Source organism: Poecilia reticulata, chromosome 10 (assembly GCF_904066995.2).
Source record: "Poecilia reticulata chromosome 10, P_reticulata-male-v2, whole genome shotgun sequence".
In the NCBI taxonomy this organism is placed as follows: domain Eukaryota; kingdom Metazoa; phylum Chordata; class Actinopteri; order Cyprinodontiformes; family Poeciliidae; genus Poecilia; species Poecilia reticulata.
The window spans coordinates 21,847,678-21,867,555 of NC_088839.1; the positions used below are offsets into that span (position 1 = coordinate 21,847,678).

The 19,878-nt window shown below is 35.8% G+C and overlaps 2 protein-coding genes across 2 annotated transcripts; both read left to right on the forward strand.

The window, feature by feature from the left end:
* Nucleotides 1-2,909: 2,909 nt before the first annotated feature.
* LOC103471752 (uncharacterized) lies at nucleotides 2,910-10,216 on the forward strand. Its single transcript, XM_081611843.1, has 6 exons — nucleotides 2,910-7,429; nucleotides 7,529-7,870; nucleotides 7,995-8,339; nucleotides 8,564-8,674; nucleotides 9,069-9,130; nucleotides 9,673-10,216. Exons 1-6 carry the CDS (start codon nucleotides 7,390-7,392, stop codon nucleotides 9,805-9,807), a joined length of 1,035 nt encoding a protein of 344 aa, XP_081467969.1. The 5' UTR covers nucleotides 2,910-7,389; the 3' UTR covers nucleotides 9,808-10,216.
* Nucleotides 10,217-14,681: 4,465 nt separating this feature from the next.
* Nucleotides 14,682-19,573, forward strand: LOC145553242 (uncharacterized). Its single transcript, XM_081612033.1, has 3 exons — nucleotides 14,682-14,841; nucleotides 18,633-18,977; nucleotides 19,073-19,573. Exons 1-3 carry the CDS (start codon nucleotides 14,682-14,684, stop codon nucleotides 19,447-19,449), a joined length of 882 nt encoding a protein of 293 aa, XP_081468159.1. The 3' UTR covers nucleotides 19,450-19,573.
* The last annotated feature ends 305 nt before the right edge of the window (nucleotides 19,574-19,878 follow it).

Consider the following 19,878-nt stretch of genomic DNA (forward strand, 5'->3'; position numbering starts at 1 on the left):
TATTATACATAAATCTGCAATAATGATATTAAATTAAGAATTCAAAAAGCAAAACAAAAACAAAGAACTTGAATCAAAAATAGAATAATAACGAACATGGCTTCAGAATTCCCAAAATAACATCAGCAGGTCATCACACTCTATATGAATATTATATCTTTCATTTGTAATTGTTATGTGTGGAGTCACACAAGTCGTGAAAATAAACCAAAAATTTGAGTCGGTTTAGACAACTCGGACAACAAAATGTGGGCTGTGAGCAGATGTCTATAGAAACCTCTAGCAGACTCCTGTGGACTTTACAGATAGAGAAAATTGCATCAGACAGGCTTCTCAGTGGAGCAGACAGCAAAAGAGGCCAGGCGGCGTGAACAACTCATTACTGTTTAAGAAGTGGCGGATTCCGACCATAGTTGTTCCAGAAACATTAAGAAGTTATCTGTAAAATTTTGAGAAGTACCTCAGGCTATTATATTCTTGAGAACTGGTCTCTGAATCATGAAAAACCTCAGCATGGCTTCAGAATTCCCAAAATAACATCAGCAGGTTTATTAAATATCTAAAAACCTGGTGGTGTCTTAATGAGTTCAAAGTACTTTATGGAGAAGTAGAAGTTTTACTAGAAAACAAAATGTATTTTGTGTTATGTTAGGAGTCTAGTGGCTTCTGAAAACCCCAGACTTTTTGGTTTTGTGAAGGTAATATTGCTTTTATAAATTTTCCATGGCGTGAGTTTGATACAATAAGCACACCTTTAAAAAAGCACAGCTGAAGTCCAAATTAAATTAACAAACCAATAATAAAAAGCCTGTATTCTTAAAAATCACTATGTAAAATTTGACAAAGCTTTTCACATGATCTAAATGTAGAACAAACCTGAGTGCTTGTGCACAGGTTTGCACATGCACTCACATGTGCCGACTGGAAGGAAGAAAAATCCAAAATCAGTGCAAGTCATCAAACATCATCATCACTGATTTAGTTTGCCTACATAAAATTTATTATCAGTGCCTTTATTTACTATACATGTCCTGATCTGTAGAATAAAACAAAGAATTGTTGACGTGTCAAGTAGTAGTCTTAAAGAATTTCTTTCACGAGTGTAACATTATTTAGTACTTACTAATAAACAAAGTTTAAATATATATTTACTGTACGCGTGTATGTAAAGACATAATTAGAATTATTTCAAATGCAGTGGACCAGAAGATGGAAAAGAAGAGAAAGGAAAAGAGGTGGGTACAAAGTAAAAGGGGGAGAGGGAGATGAGAATAGAGGAGAGGAAAGAGAAGACATAAGAAAACACGCTGGATATCATCTGTAGAGAGGAAAAAAATGAGAATGAAGAAACTACAAGGACAAATAGAATATGCATATCTAACATTAATACTGAAAAGCACAAGGTGTAACCACAGCACCGGACAGTGTATCTAAGAATACTTGAATCCATAACTGAGTGAGTTTGTGAACACATATGTCCAGATCAAGTTTTTCTATACAAATGTTCAGTAGGGCGTGTGAGGACCCGCAGACCCAACCACTTGAACCCGAGGCAGACATGAAAATCTGATACTCAGGCATCCAGAGGCCCCTAGGAGCCCCGGGACGACCACCATGGGAACAGCCATGTCCCTGTTCCATAGGAGAGCAGAGGAGAGGCCTGGGGGAACCACCCAGCATCCACAATGTAGAAAGCTGGAGGTTTTCATGAAACAAAGACACAAAGATGCTCTAAAATCACTGCACAGCAATGTGACAAGGAATTTTACATGGCTCATAGAACTGATTATTTTTTCCACTGATGTATGTCATTCATGCCTCATATTTTAATTTTTTTCCTCTAATCAAACATAGTGTCTAAATTATTCTGTTATTGATTTTTTTAATGACTTATTGCTTAAATTAATAAACAATGGGGGGTCCTACAATTAAGGCAACATTTGCAACAGATTTTCATCACTTAAGGACTGAACACACCTCAGTATCTCATTAAACAAGCTACATGGATATTCAGCCTGATTCACTCCTTAACTGAAATGCTAATTTTTTTGACCTGATCTTTGATACTAACAACCCTCTAATTTTTGTGATGACTGTACAGATAATCTTCATCAGCATTGCTCCAACCTTAAGTCAGGGATACACAAATTGTTGGATTGTCTCGTTCCAGTAAAATATTGCGTATTTCCCTTGAGGACAAATGATCAAGCAGCAGAATGTGATATGAAGATAATCAGAAAGTGAAGTGATGGAAATACAGAGCGGAATCTGAAACACAGAAGACAAAAGAACCCAACAAAAACTCACCTCCATATAATACTGTTACTTTTATGTCCTGGTTTGTTTTGAGTTGTTTTTGAGGTTTGATTATTCTGTCTGTTTTAGTCTTATTTCTGTTTTACTTTAGCTCAGTCCTTCTCAGTGTTTCTTGTTACTCTAGTTTAATTATGTTTCTTCGGCCTAGCTATTCTTTAGTGTTAGATTCATTTCCTAGTCCAGGTGTGGGTAACTCCAGGGCCGGTCTCCTGCAACTTTTAGATGTGTCTCAACTTCAATACACCTGAGTCAAATAATGAGGTCATCAGCAGGACTCTGGAGAGCTTGACTGCACTTAGGAGGTGATTCAGCTGTTGGATTCAAGTGTGTTGGACCAGGGAGACATCTAAGAGTTGCAGGACACTGGACCTCGAGGACCAGGATTGCTCACCCCTGTCCTAGTCCCTTGTATACTTTCCATCACCCTCTATGCCATTTTTCTCTCTCTCCCCTCACACCTGAAACCTGTTAGCTCATCAGTCCAGGTTTTTGTTCCAGCATTCACCCTCGCAGTATTTAAACCCCTCTCTTCCTTGCACTCCTTGCTGGTTCCTCCTGTTAAACACCATTATTCCCTGTGACTTCCCTTTGGTTCCTGGTTTATGTGTTTTTTTTTTATTCTTCTTTGGTTCCGTGTAATTTGTGTAAGTTTTTTGATTTTCCTTTTTTCATTAAATCTACATCTTCAACACAACATCTCAGCCAGGTGCATTTGGGTCCTCATCACCATCACTCACCATGACAACAGCAAAGCCTTTTCATTCTTAATGTTTTCTACTCCACAAATATCACAATATCTTCTTCGTTGTCAGCCATGTTTGTTCACTCTGAATTCACATTTGATCTCAAGGGGTTTTGACATTTCTTTTATGGCAGTGACACCTGTTTATGTGTGGTGTGCACATCACACTCTATATGAATATTATATCTTTCATTTTTAATTATGTGTGGAGTCACACAGGTCGTGAAAATAAACCAAAAATTTGAGTCGGTTTAGTCAACTCGGACAACAAAATGTGGGCTGTGAGCAGATGTCTATAGAAACCTCTAGCAGACTCCTGTGGACTTTACAGATAGAGAAAATTGCATCAGACAGGCTTCTCAGTGGAGCAGACAGCAAAGGAGGCCAGGCGGCGTGAACAACTCATTACTGTTTAAGAAGTGGCGGATTCCGACCATAGTTGTTCCAGAAACATTAAGAAGTTATCTGTAAAATTTTGAGAAGTACCTCAGGCTATTATATTCTTGAGAACTGGTCTCTGAATCATGAAAAACCTCAAGACGGGCAAAGTAAGTTGAGAAAAGCAGGGAAGAAGGCATCAGAACGTCTGATTTCCCAACAAATGCCATATCACACTTACCCTAGATGTCAACAAAAAAAAAAAATATGTTGCCAACACTGCAGAGCTGGCAGAACATTAACAACAGTTGGGTGTATGTAAATCAACATAGTGAGTATGATGAAAACTTTGAACAACCTTTTGTTGAGAACTCACTGAAATTTCATGGAAGGTATGGATGAAGAGGAGAAAACTTATTTTCTTTGAGAATGTTTTCAGAGTATTTAGCGATCTGGAAGGTAATTATTCAAGAAAAAAATAATTGAGATATGAGTCATGTGCTGTGCTAACAGTGAGTCATCCTTATACAATCCACCATTGGGGTTGTTTTTAATCTAATGTAGTGGATTCACTCACTGTTACGCCCTGACATAGATAAAATGTCTGTTAACGTCATAAAGTTTTTCACGCACAATTACATTTTTGTCTCTGCATCTTTCTGCATTATGGACCATTGTGACACAATGCAGACACTGTAAATAACAAGGATTTTAAAATACTACAACCCACAGAAAGACAAAAAGAATCACCCTCATTTTTTGACGTAAAAGTTCGTATCCAGCAGCCTAGAGTTAGTTTATCTGGCTGATAGGGGCCTAGTAGTAAGAGAGACCTAATTTAGGAAGACAAGATTTTGAACCACAAATAGCGAAGTGGTTAGCCCACTAAAACACCTCAAGAAACAGCTCATGATAATCTATTTTTGAACTAAAGGGTGTTTAAGGTTAAGATTCTCAGGGTGAAACACTTTCATGTGAAGTTTATTGTAATAAGCTGTATATTATTTACACCAGACATTAGTGTAAATACTATACACTAATGTGGACAGTCAACAGATCTGTCCACATTATAAGAACAAAGTACTTTTCTGGAGTTATTTCTCCTGTCTGCATTACCAGCAACCATTTGATCTTCATTATCTTCATTATCTGCCAAAATCTTTGCTGATAAGAGCAACAACTGGAAACTTGTAGCTTCTAAAAGCCTGAGGTTGTAAAAAAGTTCTAGAATTAAAATGTACATCTCTGATAATCAACTACAAAGTCCAAATGTACGGCACATCATCACTGAGTTCACACATCCTCCCACTCAAACCAAGATAGTCAATATGAAACTCTGAATGGCCGGTATAAACTGTCTCTGCGTCTCGATCTGGAAACAGCCGTTTACCACCTGTCATGAAATGCACCACTGTTTTAGTATAAAAATTCTCAAAACAAGATGGAGTGACAAAGTGTAACATAATATACACAGTTTGAAAAGTAACTCATTACTATTTATGAAACTGTTTTAGTCTAACTTCATGTCAAACTTAAAAGAAACAGGATTTTTATGACTCCCCCACGTCTTGTCACCTTGCACATCCTGTCGAAGCTGCGAGGCACGTCTGATCTGAGTAAACAACCTTTGTGGTCGGTCAAAGGCCTGAGAAGTGCTTCACCACAGTCTGTTTGTCACGGGAGATGCAGCATGTGGCTTTGACATGCAGAATGCAACTACAAAGGCCTGCCAACATACAGCTGTTGGTCTTTTTTAAGAATTAAACTTCACACCCAAGTTTAAAAGTACACAATGTTCTTGATACAATGTTTAACTTTTAAAAAGGAAGCTACAAATGAGGTTCTATTTTTATTTTTAAACCAATAAGTAGGTAGTTATTATGCAGAAGAAGAGATGGCAGTAAAGTTTTTTTTTCTTTTTTTGTTTTTACTTTGAGTCTCTATCTTTCTTCCCTAAAATGAATCCTTACAAATCCTTGCAATGAAGCGTCATCATATTTTAATAAATTGAATGTTCAAGATCTCCAACAGACTGAATTTAAAACAGCATTTCTATAGCTTCTATGCCTCTTCTTCATCTTCATCACGATTGTTTGCTTATGTATGTACTACCAAATGTGGAGAATTCAAAGCAGGTTGGAGGCGGAGTCAGGGTATTAATTCAGAGACAAAAAGGGAAAATGTTGTGGGTCCCACAGAGTCATCCCGGCCTTGCATGTCCTGCTACACAGCAGTTCTATAATCTCTTTCTGGATGGTTGCAGGAGCTCTTAACAACAAGTGAAGAATGAAATTGTTTTTTTTTGCTTTGAATATAGAAAAGTGCCCTGCAAGCTTATTGCAAAGAATGCTCAGCTCAACAGCAAATGCACATTTGGGATCACAGTGGCGCAGACTTTGTTTGTTGGTCCTTAGCAACATGAAAAGTTTCCTTGCTGCTTCTCTCAAACAACTAGAGTGTTCCTGTCTTGAATTGGAAGTCGTTGTTGCAGTGCATAATGAGATACTGTATGCTGCGAGATTACAAGTCAAACTTGTAAATAATTAATGGCAACTTGTGGGCCGTTAATAATATATATGTGACATTGTCTCACAGGCCTGAGACATGGACCTTGTAGTTGACATATCTGTCTTTAGTGAGCTCAGAATTACACAAAACCCTCAAAAATTCCCATGTGAGATCCCTACAGTGATCCATCCATCCATCGATCGATCCATCCATCCATCCATCCATCCATCCATCCATCCATCCATCCATCCATCCATCCATCCATCCATCCATCCATCCATCCATCCATCCATCCATCCATCCATCCATCCATCCATCCATCCATTTTCTTACACGCTTATCCCATAAGGGCTCCTGGTGCCCATCTCCAGCGGTCAACCGGAGAGAGACCTGAACAGGTCGCCAGTCCATCGCAGGGCCATTATAGTGATTTTGTATCTAAGAAAACATAAAGTAAATCAGAATTTCTTGTTTGTAGTCACCTATGTAGAGGTTCCCTCTTAGTCTTGCTTCCTGATCTGAATAAGACCTGCCGTAGACTAAAGTATCGTGCAGATTTTGAGATTCTGATATTTTGATTTGGAGTCAGCGGGTGTTTCTTAGCAAGATATATGTAGAAGAATATGGCTGAGTGAATCTCAAAGAGACTCATATGATCCAGCAACACTACAACAGATACATTATAAAATGGATACATTCTTCTTCAGCTTTGACAAACACCTGCATCTACAATATTTGAGTTCATTAAAAATAATGCTATACTTGCAGGTGGTAATGACTCTGACAATACTAACAATGACAGAAAACAAACTGAGCTGCACCCAGAATACATCCTCTACTCTCAGTGGGAGCATCGTGACCTTTTACATAGCAGGGACTGTGTGGTAAAGACAGGCAAATCCTGGAGCTGCTAAATGCAGCAAAAGACTTGAGAACTAGGTTGGAAGTTTCCCTTACAGCTAAAAGTACAGTAAAGGATTCAGATTAAAATAGGTTCATGTGTTCAAATAGATGTGAAAAATCAGCCTATAGACATACATATCCTACGGTAAATACCTAACATTGCTGTTAAAACCATAACAGCTACACAAGTAGGTCTAAAGAGTATCAACTCGGGGAGATTTAATATAATGATACACCATTATGAATTCTATTTTGTAAAATATTTTGAAAATGTTATCATGTTCTTTTTGCTGTACAATAAGTTTCTTATTGGCAATGTATCACATAACTCAAAAACTACATTAAGGTTTGTGACTGTAATCTAGAAGAAATTGTGAAAAGGTTCATGGTGTTTGTGTAGTTTTGCAAAGAACAGTAGGCGGAAATCCATCTACCTGTCAACCAATCACCTTGACTTCTACTTTGCAAAGCCTGATCATCTTAGACCAAATGTTCCATTGGGTAGAAAGACTTCAGTGGTGTAAACAAGACTTCTCCTCAAGATGCATGGACTGGTTGCTTTGATTCTTCTTAGTACCTTTTGTAAGTGCTCTATATTTTTATTGGGACAATCACTTGAAGAAAAAATACAAATTTGATTACTGTTCTTTGTTTTTTGATCATATTTACTGTTTTTATCAGGTATTATAGAGACTGCAGAAGTTCCTCGTTTGATCTCCACAACTGAGAGGAAACCTGGTGATAATGTTACCTTTTCCTGTCAATCGCCTGCCGATCACAGATTCAGACAGTGGTATAAACAGTCTCCTGGAAAGATGATCCAAACTATTGCTACAGGAGTTTATAAACAAATTACAAAAACTGAGACATTCAATAATACTCGTTTCCAATTCCGTAGCGAAAACAATAAAATGTTTCTTTCTATACATTCTGTTAAAAAAGAAGATGAAGCTGTATACTTCTGCCAAAGTGGAACTGAATTTTTACTAACTATTCATGATGGATTCCTCTTGGTTGTAAAGGGTAATGTAACTGCTGCTGTTATTTTCTCTGAAAACAATAACCCATCTTTAAATTTTCAAGTTCAGTGCTTCTGTGCATTAGTTTAACTTTACATGTTCTTTTTTTAATTATTTATCTTGCACAGACTGTGATCAACAGACTTCTGTCTATGTGGAACAAACTCCAGACGCTGCGGCGGTCCAGCCAGGAGACACCACCAGTCTCCAGTGTGCCCTTTTTTCAACGAACAGTGAAACAAGACCTCAGTGTCCAGGAGAAAACTTTGTTCACTGGTTCAAATCTGGATCTGGAAGCTCTTATCCAAGTATCATTTACGCTGCAAGGAATAGCACAGACGATGCAGCGAAGAGAAGCTGTGTCTACCACCTCTCAAAAACAGTAGAGAACTCCTCTGATTTTGGAACTTACTACTGTGCTGTGGCCATCTGTGGAGAAATACTCCTAGGTGGTGGAAGCAAACTGGAAACCAGTATGTATTTGCATTCTGTCCTCAATTTATTTATACATTCTTGTTTTGAATGTTATTGCTTTACAAAGTAAACATTCAGTTATATTACCAGATAACACTGGTAATATAACCTGAAAAATGTAAGTCATCTTGATAATTTTGACATAATTAATAAAATATAAATGTGTTTAATTTTTCCTGTAAGATGCCAGGCATGTCTAAGGATTATTTTTATTTAAGAACAGAACAAGACTCAAGCGTTCTTGTGCTTGGAGGACTGTTGGGGTGCTGCGTGATTGTGATCATCAGCCTTATCTTCTACATAACTGGAAGGAGAGTTTCCGACAGTTCTGAAGGTTGGCATTTTATCTTTTCATATCAACATTACCAAAACAAAAATTGGTTGTTAAATATGAGTTCATTACATGCTATTTAACATGGCATCCAATGTAATCAGGTGTTTTTAGATAAATGCTTACTATGAGTTTTTAAAGCTACATTGTTGGTAGACTGTCACTAACAACAAATTGAATTCATTTTTGAGATTATCAACGGGAATCTGTCTACAACAGAGCCTTTAAAAATAGAGTTATGTAAAGAAGAAAATATTGTTTGGGAAAAGTTTTATATTTGAATCCTAGACTTTTATAATGTCTACAACAGATGTACTCGGCTTTTCACTATGGCTTTATAGTTCTTCTCCTGCTTTTTAAAGAAAACTAATGTATTAATTTCTCCTTTCATCAACAGGAATAAGAGGATCACATCATGCTGAAGATGAAACTTCGACTACTTATCAAACAAAGAACTTGGTAAATTTAAAATCAATATTTACAGTACAGTTAATCTAGATCTTTAGGCTGTGCTCAAAATGAGCAATTTTTCCTGTAATGTACCTGACATGAAACATGTTTGTCTACAAATGTTTTATGTCGTTGTTTTTTTTTTTTTTTAAATGAAAGACTCAATTGTCAAAGTAGAAAATTGATGATGATGACCTGCAAACATGCAGTAACTGTAAAATACCAGTGGTGGTCAATTCATTTTTAACATAAATTTGATTATACCACATAATTTCATTATTTTATTTTTTTTTTGTAAAAATTGTGTCTTTACATTAGACAGAAAAGAATTATAGAGAATTGAGCCACTAAAACCGCAACAGAATTTTAGCAGTTAAAGTGTATTTTAAAGCAATCTAATGTTAAACTTCATTTAAATTTTATTGATACAAAATGAGACAGTGAAACCTTCCAACATATTTTTTTAAAGTTGACTTATTGTCAACAATAATCTGTTCTTATTGCTGTATAAATTTTGTCATTAATAAACAATATATATGAATTATTTACAGGATAAAAAAGAGAACATGACCTACGCAGAGGCACTGAATTTCCCTGCAGCAAATGTGAGAAACTGCAAGAAAGTGACCACAGAATGTACGTATTCTTCAGTCAAAGCAAATTCAAAAAAACAGCAGCAGCTCTGATTAGAGCCGCAGTATTTGCACCAGACTCCAAAAAACAGGACTAAGATTAGTCAAACAAAAAATGTTTGACTCGATTTCTTTCTGAGTGCAAGATTTTTCATGTCTGTTCATGTCGACTTCCTACTTTCTGGATACATTCTTGTATTTAAGACCTTCAGCTCATTGAAAACAAATAATTTTTGGTATTAAGAAGTCATCACTTGGTGTTAATAAAGTACAGTATGTCTTTGAAAAAGAATAGTTTTTCAGTAAATGTCTGGGAGACTCGTGGTCTTTAAAAATAATAAACATGTCGAAAGTTCTGATTCAACAATTATGAGCTGCAAAGATGTTTTTATGATGTAAAACTGATTAAATACTTGAATTAGAAAATTTGGTGTTTTCTAACCACCAAATTTAGAAACACTAAGTGTTTCTAACACTTGGTTTGGTTTCTAAACCAAACCAAGTGTTCACTTGGTTTGGTTTGGTTTGGTTTAGAAAACATATAAAATATATAAAAAACATATAAAACATATAAAACTCTTTTATATGTTGGTTTTTGGGCTGATTTAAAGAAAAGACATGTCAATTATTTGTAATTCTATTGTAACTATAACACTTTTGATTTAACTTGAGGGTAGAAAAAGCTACAGCAAAAATTACCATGATAGAGTTCATCTTCTCTCACCGATTGTTTAAAATCCACTGCAATGCTCTTCTATTACAACATAAGTGATAAGTAAAGAAGAAATGACAATTTCATAATCAGTTGCTCCACAAGTTTTGATAAATTCACTTCTTCAAACTGTGTATGTCTAATTCCATCATGTAATAAAAATAACTCCTCTGTGCCTCAATGTGAATCCCATCTTAAACGTGACCCTAATAAACATTAATCTTAAATGTTGCTATAGTTTCTTAAAATATCAGGCATTTAAATAAAATTTCAAATGTATTTGTTTTTATCTACCAAATGTCAGACAAACTGGTAATAATGTCGCTGAATGAATACCAAAGGTTTTTCTACAAATAAATCTCAGATCACCTCTACTCACTGTTCATGTGTTTGTCAGAACATTTCTCAATAAAGATGCTTTTGTTTTTTATTATTAAAATGTCTTAGAATGTTTCTTGTGTATTGTTCTAGTTTCTCTGTCAAAACATATTAAAATGTTTTAACATTAAAGTATCCTGTATCTTGTGTGAATGTCCAAGTCAGGCCACTTAACCCATAAAAAACAAATAAAATAAAAACCTAGTACTCGTTGCTATTCATTGGAAATCAGACAACGGTTTGCTGTCCAATGTTGTATTTTGGTTAAATAAACAAAAACAGAAAAAGCTAGTGTGTTTTCAATTTTCTTTTTGGTTCAAACATAAAAACAAATTGCTCTTCTGATGAGTTGGAGGAGCTTAATCTTTTCAGATCTTCTCTCTCCTGTCATGCTGTTATAATATGGTGACAGTTTTAACAAATACGTTAACATTTTTTTTAAAAAAGTCACATAGATTTGATATAATGCCCATGGTAGATGGACACAGGACAACCACAATAGCTTTAGCGCTGCAAAACCTCTTCTGCTAAAGTCGCACAATTCAGCAACAAGGCAGTTCAAAGTGCTTTACATCATAAACACACACACGCATGCATGCACACACATGCTCACGCACACACACGCAAGCACACGCACGCATGCATTCACACACAGAAATACAAAGTTGTAGAGCACACAGTTAATTGTCAAGTCCCATCGTTACAATTCCTCAAGTGTCATTATTTGATGCAGACATTAAAAACCAGTTTACCTGTGCAGTCAAAAGACTACAAAATTTTGTAGTCTTATTTTTCTGCAAAGAAAAAAAAGCTACAGGTGATGTGTCTGCATTTTGTCTATCAGTTCTTGTTTTGGTTTCAAAACTAGAACATGTTGCCTGCATCATTTTGGAAGGAGGACAGCAGTTCTACTGAAATATGCCCCATTGTCTATCACAATGCTCCGTGGACTGGTTGCTTTGTTTCTTCTAAGTGCAGTATGTAAGTCCAGTAACGTATTTGCTAAATCTTTGTGTGAAAGGATTTTTTTTTTTCTAAGCATGAAAGTTTGAACATTATTTAGTTTGATTTTTCTCTGAGGACTTCTGGACTTAGTTTATGTGTAACTTCTCTGTTTCTGTCTTTCTCCTTTTGCAGTGATTCCATCTCTTGAGGTTTCTCTGTATATTCCTCTAACTGAAGCTGCACTCGATGAAAATGTGACTCTGTCATGTAATATCTCTGGGTATGACAGCGGATTGTTTTACTGGTATAAGACAAATTGTGAATATATGATCCAAACAGTTGCTCAAGGGTATTTCAAAAATGTAAACCTTGAAGCACAGTTTAAAAACTTAAGATTTGAGATCCAAAGAGTGGACAATGTGTATTCACTCATCATAAGAAACATCCAAAAGGAAGATGAAGGAACATACTTTTGTCAGGCAGGAGAAGCCTACAGGATGGCATTCGTTAATGGCACAAAGCTGGCAGTGAAACAGTACAGTGTGCCAACGTCTCAAGAAATTCTGTTTGGCAACAGAACCACAGCTGAAACAAGTATGTATAATATTAGTAGAATGTTAGTAGTTGTATGAAAATGGGGTTTTAAATGAAAAATAAAATGAATCATTACAAAGCTGTAATTCATCTTCAACATTAAAACTTAAAAAAAGAGGTATGTGGACATACAAATTGACAGATGGGCTCAATCTTTTAAAAAAATATCTCAAATGTCAAAATTACTTAAATTCTAATTTACGGTAATATAAGTAGAACTTAATGTTAGTGATGATGTAATTTGAAATTTGTTGTTGCATAAAGTAAAAGGTTGTTAATTGACCTAACATTTTGTGTTTACAGGAAAAACCTGGGATCCAACTATCATCGGGCTGTGTGTGGTGTGTGTTTTATGTCTGATTGTAATCGTTGTCCTTGTATTTTTGAGAGACTGAATTTAATCTAAGTGGAAATATACTGATGTTTTGTCAAAAAATTTTTGTATTTTTGTTTTTGTCTGTACAGTGTTGTATTTTAGGGAGAATACCTATTAACTAGTTGATGGTTTTTCCATTTAGGTGGTTTTGTTCTATATGTTGTACAATGTCAATAAAAATTAATAAACATTAAATACTTCAGATCCCTGGAAATTTTCAAACATTCAGCTTTTATCTACATGTTCTGGAAAAAAAATAGCATCTTTTAATAATCTGTGAAAAAATGCTCATTGATATTATCGATTTGCTTTTTCTGCTAGTATTTTGACAATTCATGTTTAGTGACGAGAACCAAGCTGTAAAGGAAGAATGCCTCAGAATCAAAGTGTGGTTGACTTGTTGCTGTTGAACAAGTTTGACCTGACAAAGATCCAAATAGGGCTGAAAAGGTTTTAATAAATACTGTGAAAATTAAGTGTGTTGGATTTTTTTCATCCATATACTGTAAGCCTTTTCATTCCTGTGTTTTCATCTGCTTATTGACTTGTAACTACCTTCTTCTATTCACTACAATACTATACTAAATGAGATTTAGATAAACCTCATTATCTAAATCAAATTTATATTTGTAATTGCAGGTGACACACATTCGTGCACTCATACAAATAATACCAAAGATTAAAGGTCATGCAAACACGGGCTTTTATTCTGATAATGAAACCTCTTTATTTTGATGCCATATGCAAGAATTATCCATTAGTAGATCAAAGCTGCATTGACACATGTAGGCTACATTTTTTTTTATTTTCAGACCTAATGATGAAAGAATCCCTCTGCCACTGAAAAAAGAATCCAGTTGGGATCTGAAGGTCCAATGTAAATGTTTTTAATGTGTGTCTGTATCAACTGCTGCTTCAGAACGTCAAAAACAAGAAGTTTAGAAAGAGAGAAAAACAACATGCAGCATCATTTGCCACGTCTGCATTTCCGCCAGTCAAGTAAGAAAACTAGAGCATCATGTATATCTTGATTTTGATCAGAAGGTTGCTGTTCAAATAAATGGTGCTCCATTTTCTATCAAAATGCTTAGAGGACAGGCAGGCTTAATTTTTCTGCGCATGGTTTGTAAGTTCAATTGTTTTTCTTTCCTATTTCGTTCGTACCATGTATAGAAACATTTAAGTGCTGAAGTAATCAATACATAGAATAAAATGTAATAACATTACAGTTTTATGCCTGTATTTTGATTTCATTGTCCTGTCTGCTGTGTAATGATTCTAATTTGTTTCTCTCTTGCTTCTTTAGTTGTGTTTCAAACCATCAGGGTTTCTCGTCAGATCGCTCAAATCGGAGCTTCACTTGGTGACACTGTGACGTTGACATGCAACGTTACTGGCCATAAAAACGTGTCTATTTACTGGTACAAGTTGAATTATGGAGATATAATTCAGACAGTTGCAAGTACAGGGCTTCACAGAGTAACACTGAAAGCAGAGTTTTACAGTCCAAGATACAGTATTATAAGAGCAGGACACGTGTATTATCTCTCTATACGAAATGTTCGCAAAGAGGATGAAGCTATATATGTGTGTGAGGCTATCACAGCAAACAAACCGGCGTTCATAAATGTCACGCATTTGGCTGTGACTGGTAAGAAATATTCATTTTGTTCTGAAAACTGTATTTGGGTGAAAAAATGTGTAAACTGTGTTAATTATTTGTTCTTTAATCACTCAGGTCACCAAAACCAAAAGTCTGTCTACGTGAAACAAATTTCAGAAACCACATCTGTGCCACTTGGCACTGAAATAACTTTGCAGTGTTCACTTACGTTACTAGAGAAAAATAAAGCAGCAGATCGATGTGCGGCTGAGCGCAGTGTGTTCTGGTTTAAACCTGGTTCACAATCCAATCCAGGAGTGATGTTTGCTGCTAGGAACGTCTGTGAGACAGAAGCAGGAAGGAGCTGCAGCTACAAACTGTCCAAAACTATACAGAACCCCTCAGATGCTGGGATTTACCACTGTGCTGTTGTGACATGTGGAGAGATCCTGTTTGGAGAAGGAACTACAGTGGAATTAGGTGGGTGGTAAAATTTGCAAACTTAAGTAATAGAGTTCAGTCAAAATGAAGAAAATACCTCTACATTTTAATTGCTTGACAACTCAAATGCCACCTAAAGACACTTGAAAAAGTTACAGATGCAAAGGTTTGCTGGCTATAAATATTTTTTCTTTCGTCAGAAGAAAAATGGGATCCTCTTGTCATTGGACTTGCTGTGTTGTTGGGTCTCTGTGTGATCGTCATTGCTTGCCTAATTTTCTCAAGAAGCTGAATGTAAGGTAATTCCTATTTACAATTTAAGTAATGTGTTGCTTTTTTCTGTTTTTATTTGTTTTATTCATTTATAAATTAAAAAAACAAAGCAGTTGTTCAAACTAAAAGAGATAATTTAAATCTTTAGCATTTTTTTAATGCAAATAATTTATCTTGTTGCTCATTTTGACATTTTTAATCAATTAAAACTTAGAACGTCCTGCTCCAGTTATGTATCTAAATGTAAAATAACAGCAAATATAATTTTGTCACTTTTTTTCACATATATTTCTGTTTCTGTTTTAAATGTCAGTAAGTTTGACCCATGGAGACACACCTCACCTTTTAAAGCAACTTACTTCCTGGTTTCATAAAGCTATGCATTTGCTTCCATGCAAACACTGTTATAACACAATGCAATATATATGAACTATAAACAATATGCAGAAAAACGATACATGCTGTACTATAAACCTTTGCTTTTTCTAATGATTTTCTTCGTCTTATTTTCAATCTTAGTCCAAACGCTAAGTGAGATTGCGCAATGACACAAGTCTTTCCTCAAAATGTTTCCAAAGACGAAGATCATGACAAAAGCTTCAGAAGCACAGGATCGACAAAAACACTGTTGTTTCCACTTCATCAGCAGGGAAGCTTGTTTTTGTGGTTTCCTATATTTACCCTGGAGTTTCTCTCCAACAGGTTTAGTGGAGTCCTAGACTTTTATTAGCTATGTGATGCTGCAGTCCAAGACAATGAAGAAGTGAAAAATACAATACAACGTTCGACATGAACAGATATTTTGCTTTCAGTTAGAAGAGACAAGTCTGAAATGCCAGTTATTTTTCTTAAATTGGTCTGTTTGTTTTAAACATATTGAACAGAAGAAGAGATATGTGAAATCTGCTATTTTCAAAGATTGTTTACTAATGTGTTTAGTTTCCACACAACTAAGAGATTTCTCTGTCAGTTTTTGTGTGTGTGTGTGTTTGAAGGGTTTGCTTTGTATTGATGTATTTACTTTGATAAAGTGACACATATGCACAGTTTCAGTTAAAGTGATTTTCAATGCATATTTTTTCTTTAATTTTGTGTGGTGAATTTTAGAATAATTTTGGTGACCTTAATGTAGTTTTAGGTAACATAAGTTTTGAAATACTTAAAAATGGATTGTGATATACTCTTCTTTAGGCTCAGTTCAGTTGATACAAATACTGGTCATAAATAAATGGTTACATGTTTTATGAATCATACTAAGGCTTCTTTTTTCATTTTAAATGTTTACGCAATCATTAAGAAATTATAGCTTGTTTCATACTTTACAGTAAGACTCTATGTTGGCATTTAAAAATGGTGATTATTCATAAATAAATTGTTATGCTGTACACTTTACAATAAGTTTCCTTTTTGGTATTATAAATGTTTATTAGCCATTAGCATGTTATAAACTTTACAACAAGGCTCCCTTTGACATTTATTAATGTTTAGTAGTCAAAATAAACAGTGCATTGTTTTATACTTTAAAATAAGGTTCCTTTTTGATAGTTGTAGATACTGATAATGCAGTGAGGGGAGTACAATATTATATGCTAAAAATTAGATTTAGAAAGCAACTTAATATAATGTTTAATATAACAATTCTAGATGAAATATCTAAGTGAACAGATTTGGCTCAGTTTTTGGTAAGAAACCACCTAGTTTTGGGTTTTTTTCTTACCCTTAATGAATAATCTGCTATTAATCATTAATAAAGTTTTTATAGAGGAATTAATAACATGTCTATAAACTATTTATTAGCCATCTATAAGGGAGCCTTATTGTAAAGCAGTACCAATATGGTGGCCAGATGAAGCACAATGATACCATGGTCATTATTTGGTACTTTTGACGTTGTGGGCTGGTGCCAAGCCCTGCTGGGAAATGAAATCAGGATCTCCATAACTGTTTGCATGAGGAGGAAAAAATTCCCCATTTCAAAAAGTTGAGTTGACTTTCCTGAGAAGAAGGCAGGTACTCTGAAGAAACCTGCCTGACTGTGTGATGCTGAGAGTTTGGGGTTTCATCTGAGGTACTCTGGTGAATTTCAGTGAACCTGGTGTCCTGTGATTTCAAGATCTACATTTTCCTCTTGTTTCAAACCATCCATCCATCCATCCATCCATCCATCCATCCATCCATCCATCCATCCATCCATCCATCCATCCATCCATCCATCCATCCATCCATCCATCCATCCATCCATCCATCCATCCATCCATCCATCCATCCATTTTCTTCCGCTTATCCGGGGTCGGGTCGCGGGGGCAGCAGCTTCAGAAGGGAGGCCCAGACTTCCCTCTCCCCAGCCACTTCTTCCAGCTCCTCCAGGGGAATCCCAAGGCGTTCCCAGGCCAGCCGAGAGACGTAATCCCTCCAGCGTGTCCTGGGTCTTCCCCGAGGCCTCCTCCCGGTGGGACGTGCCCGGAACACCTCACCAGGGAGGCGTCCAGGAGGCATCCTTACCAGATGCCCGAGCCACCTCAACTGGCTCCTCTCGACGTGGAGGAGCAGCGGCTCTACTCTGAGTCCCTCCCGGATGACCGAGCTTCTCACCCTATCTCTAAGGGAGAGCAAACCTCAAATTTAAATTTTTTCAAAATTGTTTCAAACCTCAATTTAAATTTTATATAAAACTTAAAACCTTACCTGGTCCACTTTCAGCGTTCATTCTGAACAAAAACATTAATATAATTTGTGGAAAAGGTCACAAAATGCCTCTTTTTTTCGAGAAAATAAATTCTGCTCAAAGGTGGAATGATACAAATCTGATTCTTTCAGTTGTGTCCAAGGCTGAAACATTAACAATCACAATGTTATTATTATTATTATTATTATTATTATTATTATTATTATTATTATTATTATTATTATTATTATTATTATTATTATTATATCAAAATCTCCATATAATACATGGCATCACAATAAAGTGAATCATTGTGGTTTTATTGGACAGAAGGCCACTGTGTTGAGAAATTGCCACAATTAAACTAAACCTGCACATAAAAATATTACCAGCCACTACACTACACTTTAACATCACAGTAAATTATTATTGTTGTGTATTTTAAAAGGGACAATGTGCATCACATAATACCCCAGAGATAGCCAAATAGTCCAGTTTTCATCAGTAGTTTCTCCAAAGATTTATACTTGAATAAAGAGCATCATAACACTGAGCATTAAGGCATGTTTCACCAACCCATGCAGGCAGTAACAACATTGTATTAGAGGGAGTGCATCCTCCACTTTTCAGCCAATCAGGATGCTTTTCACTTTATAGACTTTGAATATATTGTGAGTAAACCTTCATTTGGGTAGTAAGGTGTCAGTTCTGCAATACAAATGCATTTTGCCACTATGATTAGAAAACTGACTGCTTTGATTCTTTGGACTGCAGCATGTAAGTATAAAGCCTCATGCAAAATAGTTTAAGCAATGAAACTGTTTATATGTACAGTATAATGTCTCTTTGCAGTTAATGCATGGCTGATATTTAACATTTATCTCCTTTTCAGCCCTGAGTCAAACTAATGAGATTCCTCATCAGATCCCTTTGAAACTGGTTGAAGTTGGTGGGAGTGTTACTCTGCATTGTCCAGTTTCAAAGACGGAGCGCAAATTCTTCTACTGGTACAAGCAGCCGCTTGGACATATGCTCCAGACAGTTGCTACGGGAAGCTTGACTGAACAAAAACTGAGTGAACAATTTAACAACAATCGCTTTAACTTAACAGCAGAGGATTCTCAGTGCTCTCTGACTATCAAGGATATCATTAAAGAGGATGAAGCAACATATTTCTGTCAAGGTGGGACTGCTTATTTTCAACGTTTTGCTGCAGGGATATACTTGGCCGTAAACGGTAAGTTCTGTTGTTATTCAAAGAGATCAAAGAGGTCAGACAAGATTTTCATATAATAGTCTTTATTAACAATCTGTTTATTTTCCCTGCACTAGATCATAACAGTCGAACACTGACTCATGTCAGACAAACCCCAGAGACGACATCAGTCCAGGACGGGGACACGGTTAATCTAAACTGTTCTCTTCTTTCCAACACTTCTGTAAAGTCTGGTCAATGTCCAGCTGAAAACAATGTGTACTGGTTCAGAGTCGGATTCGGAGCCTCCCATTCAAGCTTTATTTACGCCAACAAAAGCAGCTGTGATGCTCAGCAAAGGAGCTGTGATTACCAGCTGTCAAAAACTATACAGACGTCCTCAGATACTGGAATATATTACTGCGCTGTGCTCACATGTGGGAAGATCCTGTTTGGAGAAGGAACTAAAGTAGAAACGGGTACATATAATAAATTATGCACTTTAAATCACTAACTGAATTTTTTACAGTTTCACCCTGTTCAACGCTTTGGGTCAGACTGAAAACTGCCCCGGCTTTCAGTGAACTCAGCAAGATAACAAACCTTATAATTACATTGTTATATTTTTCCTTTTGAAAATGTGTCTCTTTTTGTTCAAAATGTTGCTTTTAAATTCTGGGCTACACAGTATGAACCTGTGTGTCATGTCATTAGTAGACTATTTATTTATTTATTTATTTATTTATTTATTTATTTATTTATTTATTTATTTATTTATTTATCTCTCTTCTGCAAGGTAAACCTTTGGAACCTGTCCTCATTGTCCTGAGTGTGCTGTTGGGTCTTTGCGTAATTGTGATTGCAATTCTTATATTCTCCAGAGATTAAAGGTAAGATTGTTTATTTGTTTATATATATTCTTATAGTTTATTGAAAAACATTT

Coding starts and splice junctions, on each gene's coding strand:
- LOC145553242 (XM_081612033.1), top strand. CDS start 14,682: ATGTTTGCTGCTAGGAACGTCTGTGAGACAGAAGCAGGAAGGAGCTGC. Junction 14,842..18,632: donor AGGAACTACAGTGGAATTAG/GTGGGTGGTAAA, acceptor TCTCCTTTTCAG/CCCTGAGTCAAACTAATGAG. Junction 18,978..19,072: donor GATATACTTGGCCGTAAACG/GTAAGTTCTGTT, acceptor TCCCTGCACTAG/ATCATAACAGTCGAACACTG.
- LOC103471752 (XM_081611843.1), top strand. CDS start 7,390: ATGCATGGACTGGTTGCTTTGATTCTTCTTAGTACCTTTT. Junction 7,871..7,994: donor ATTCCTCTTGGTTGTAAAGG/GTAATGTAACTG, acceptor TATCTTGCACAG/ACTGTGATCAACAGACTTCT. Junction 8,675..9,068: donor AGTTTCCGACAGTTCTGAAG/GTTGGCATTTTA, acceptor TTTCATCAACAG/GAATAAGAGGATCACATCAT.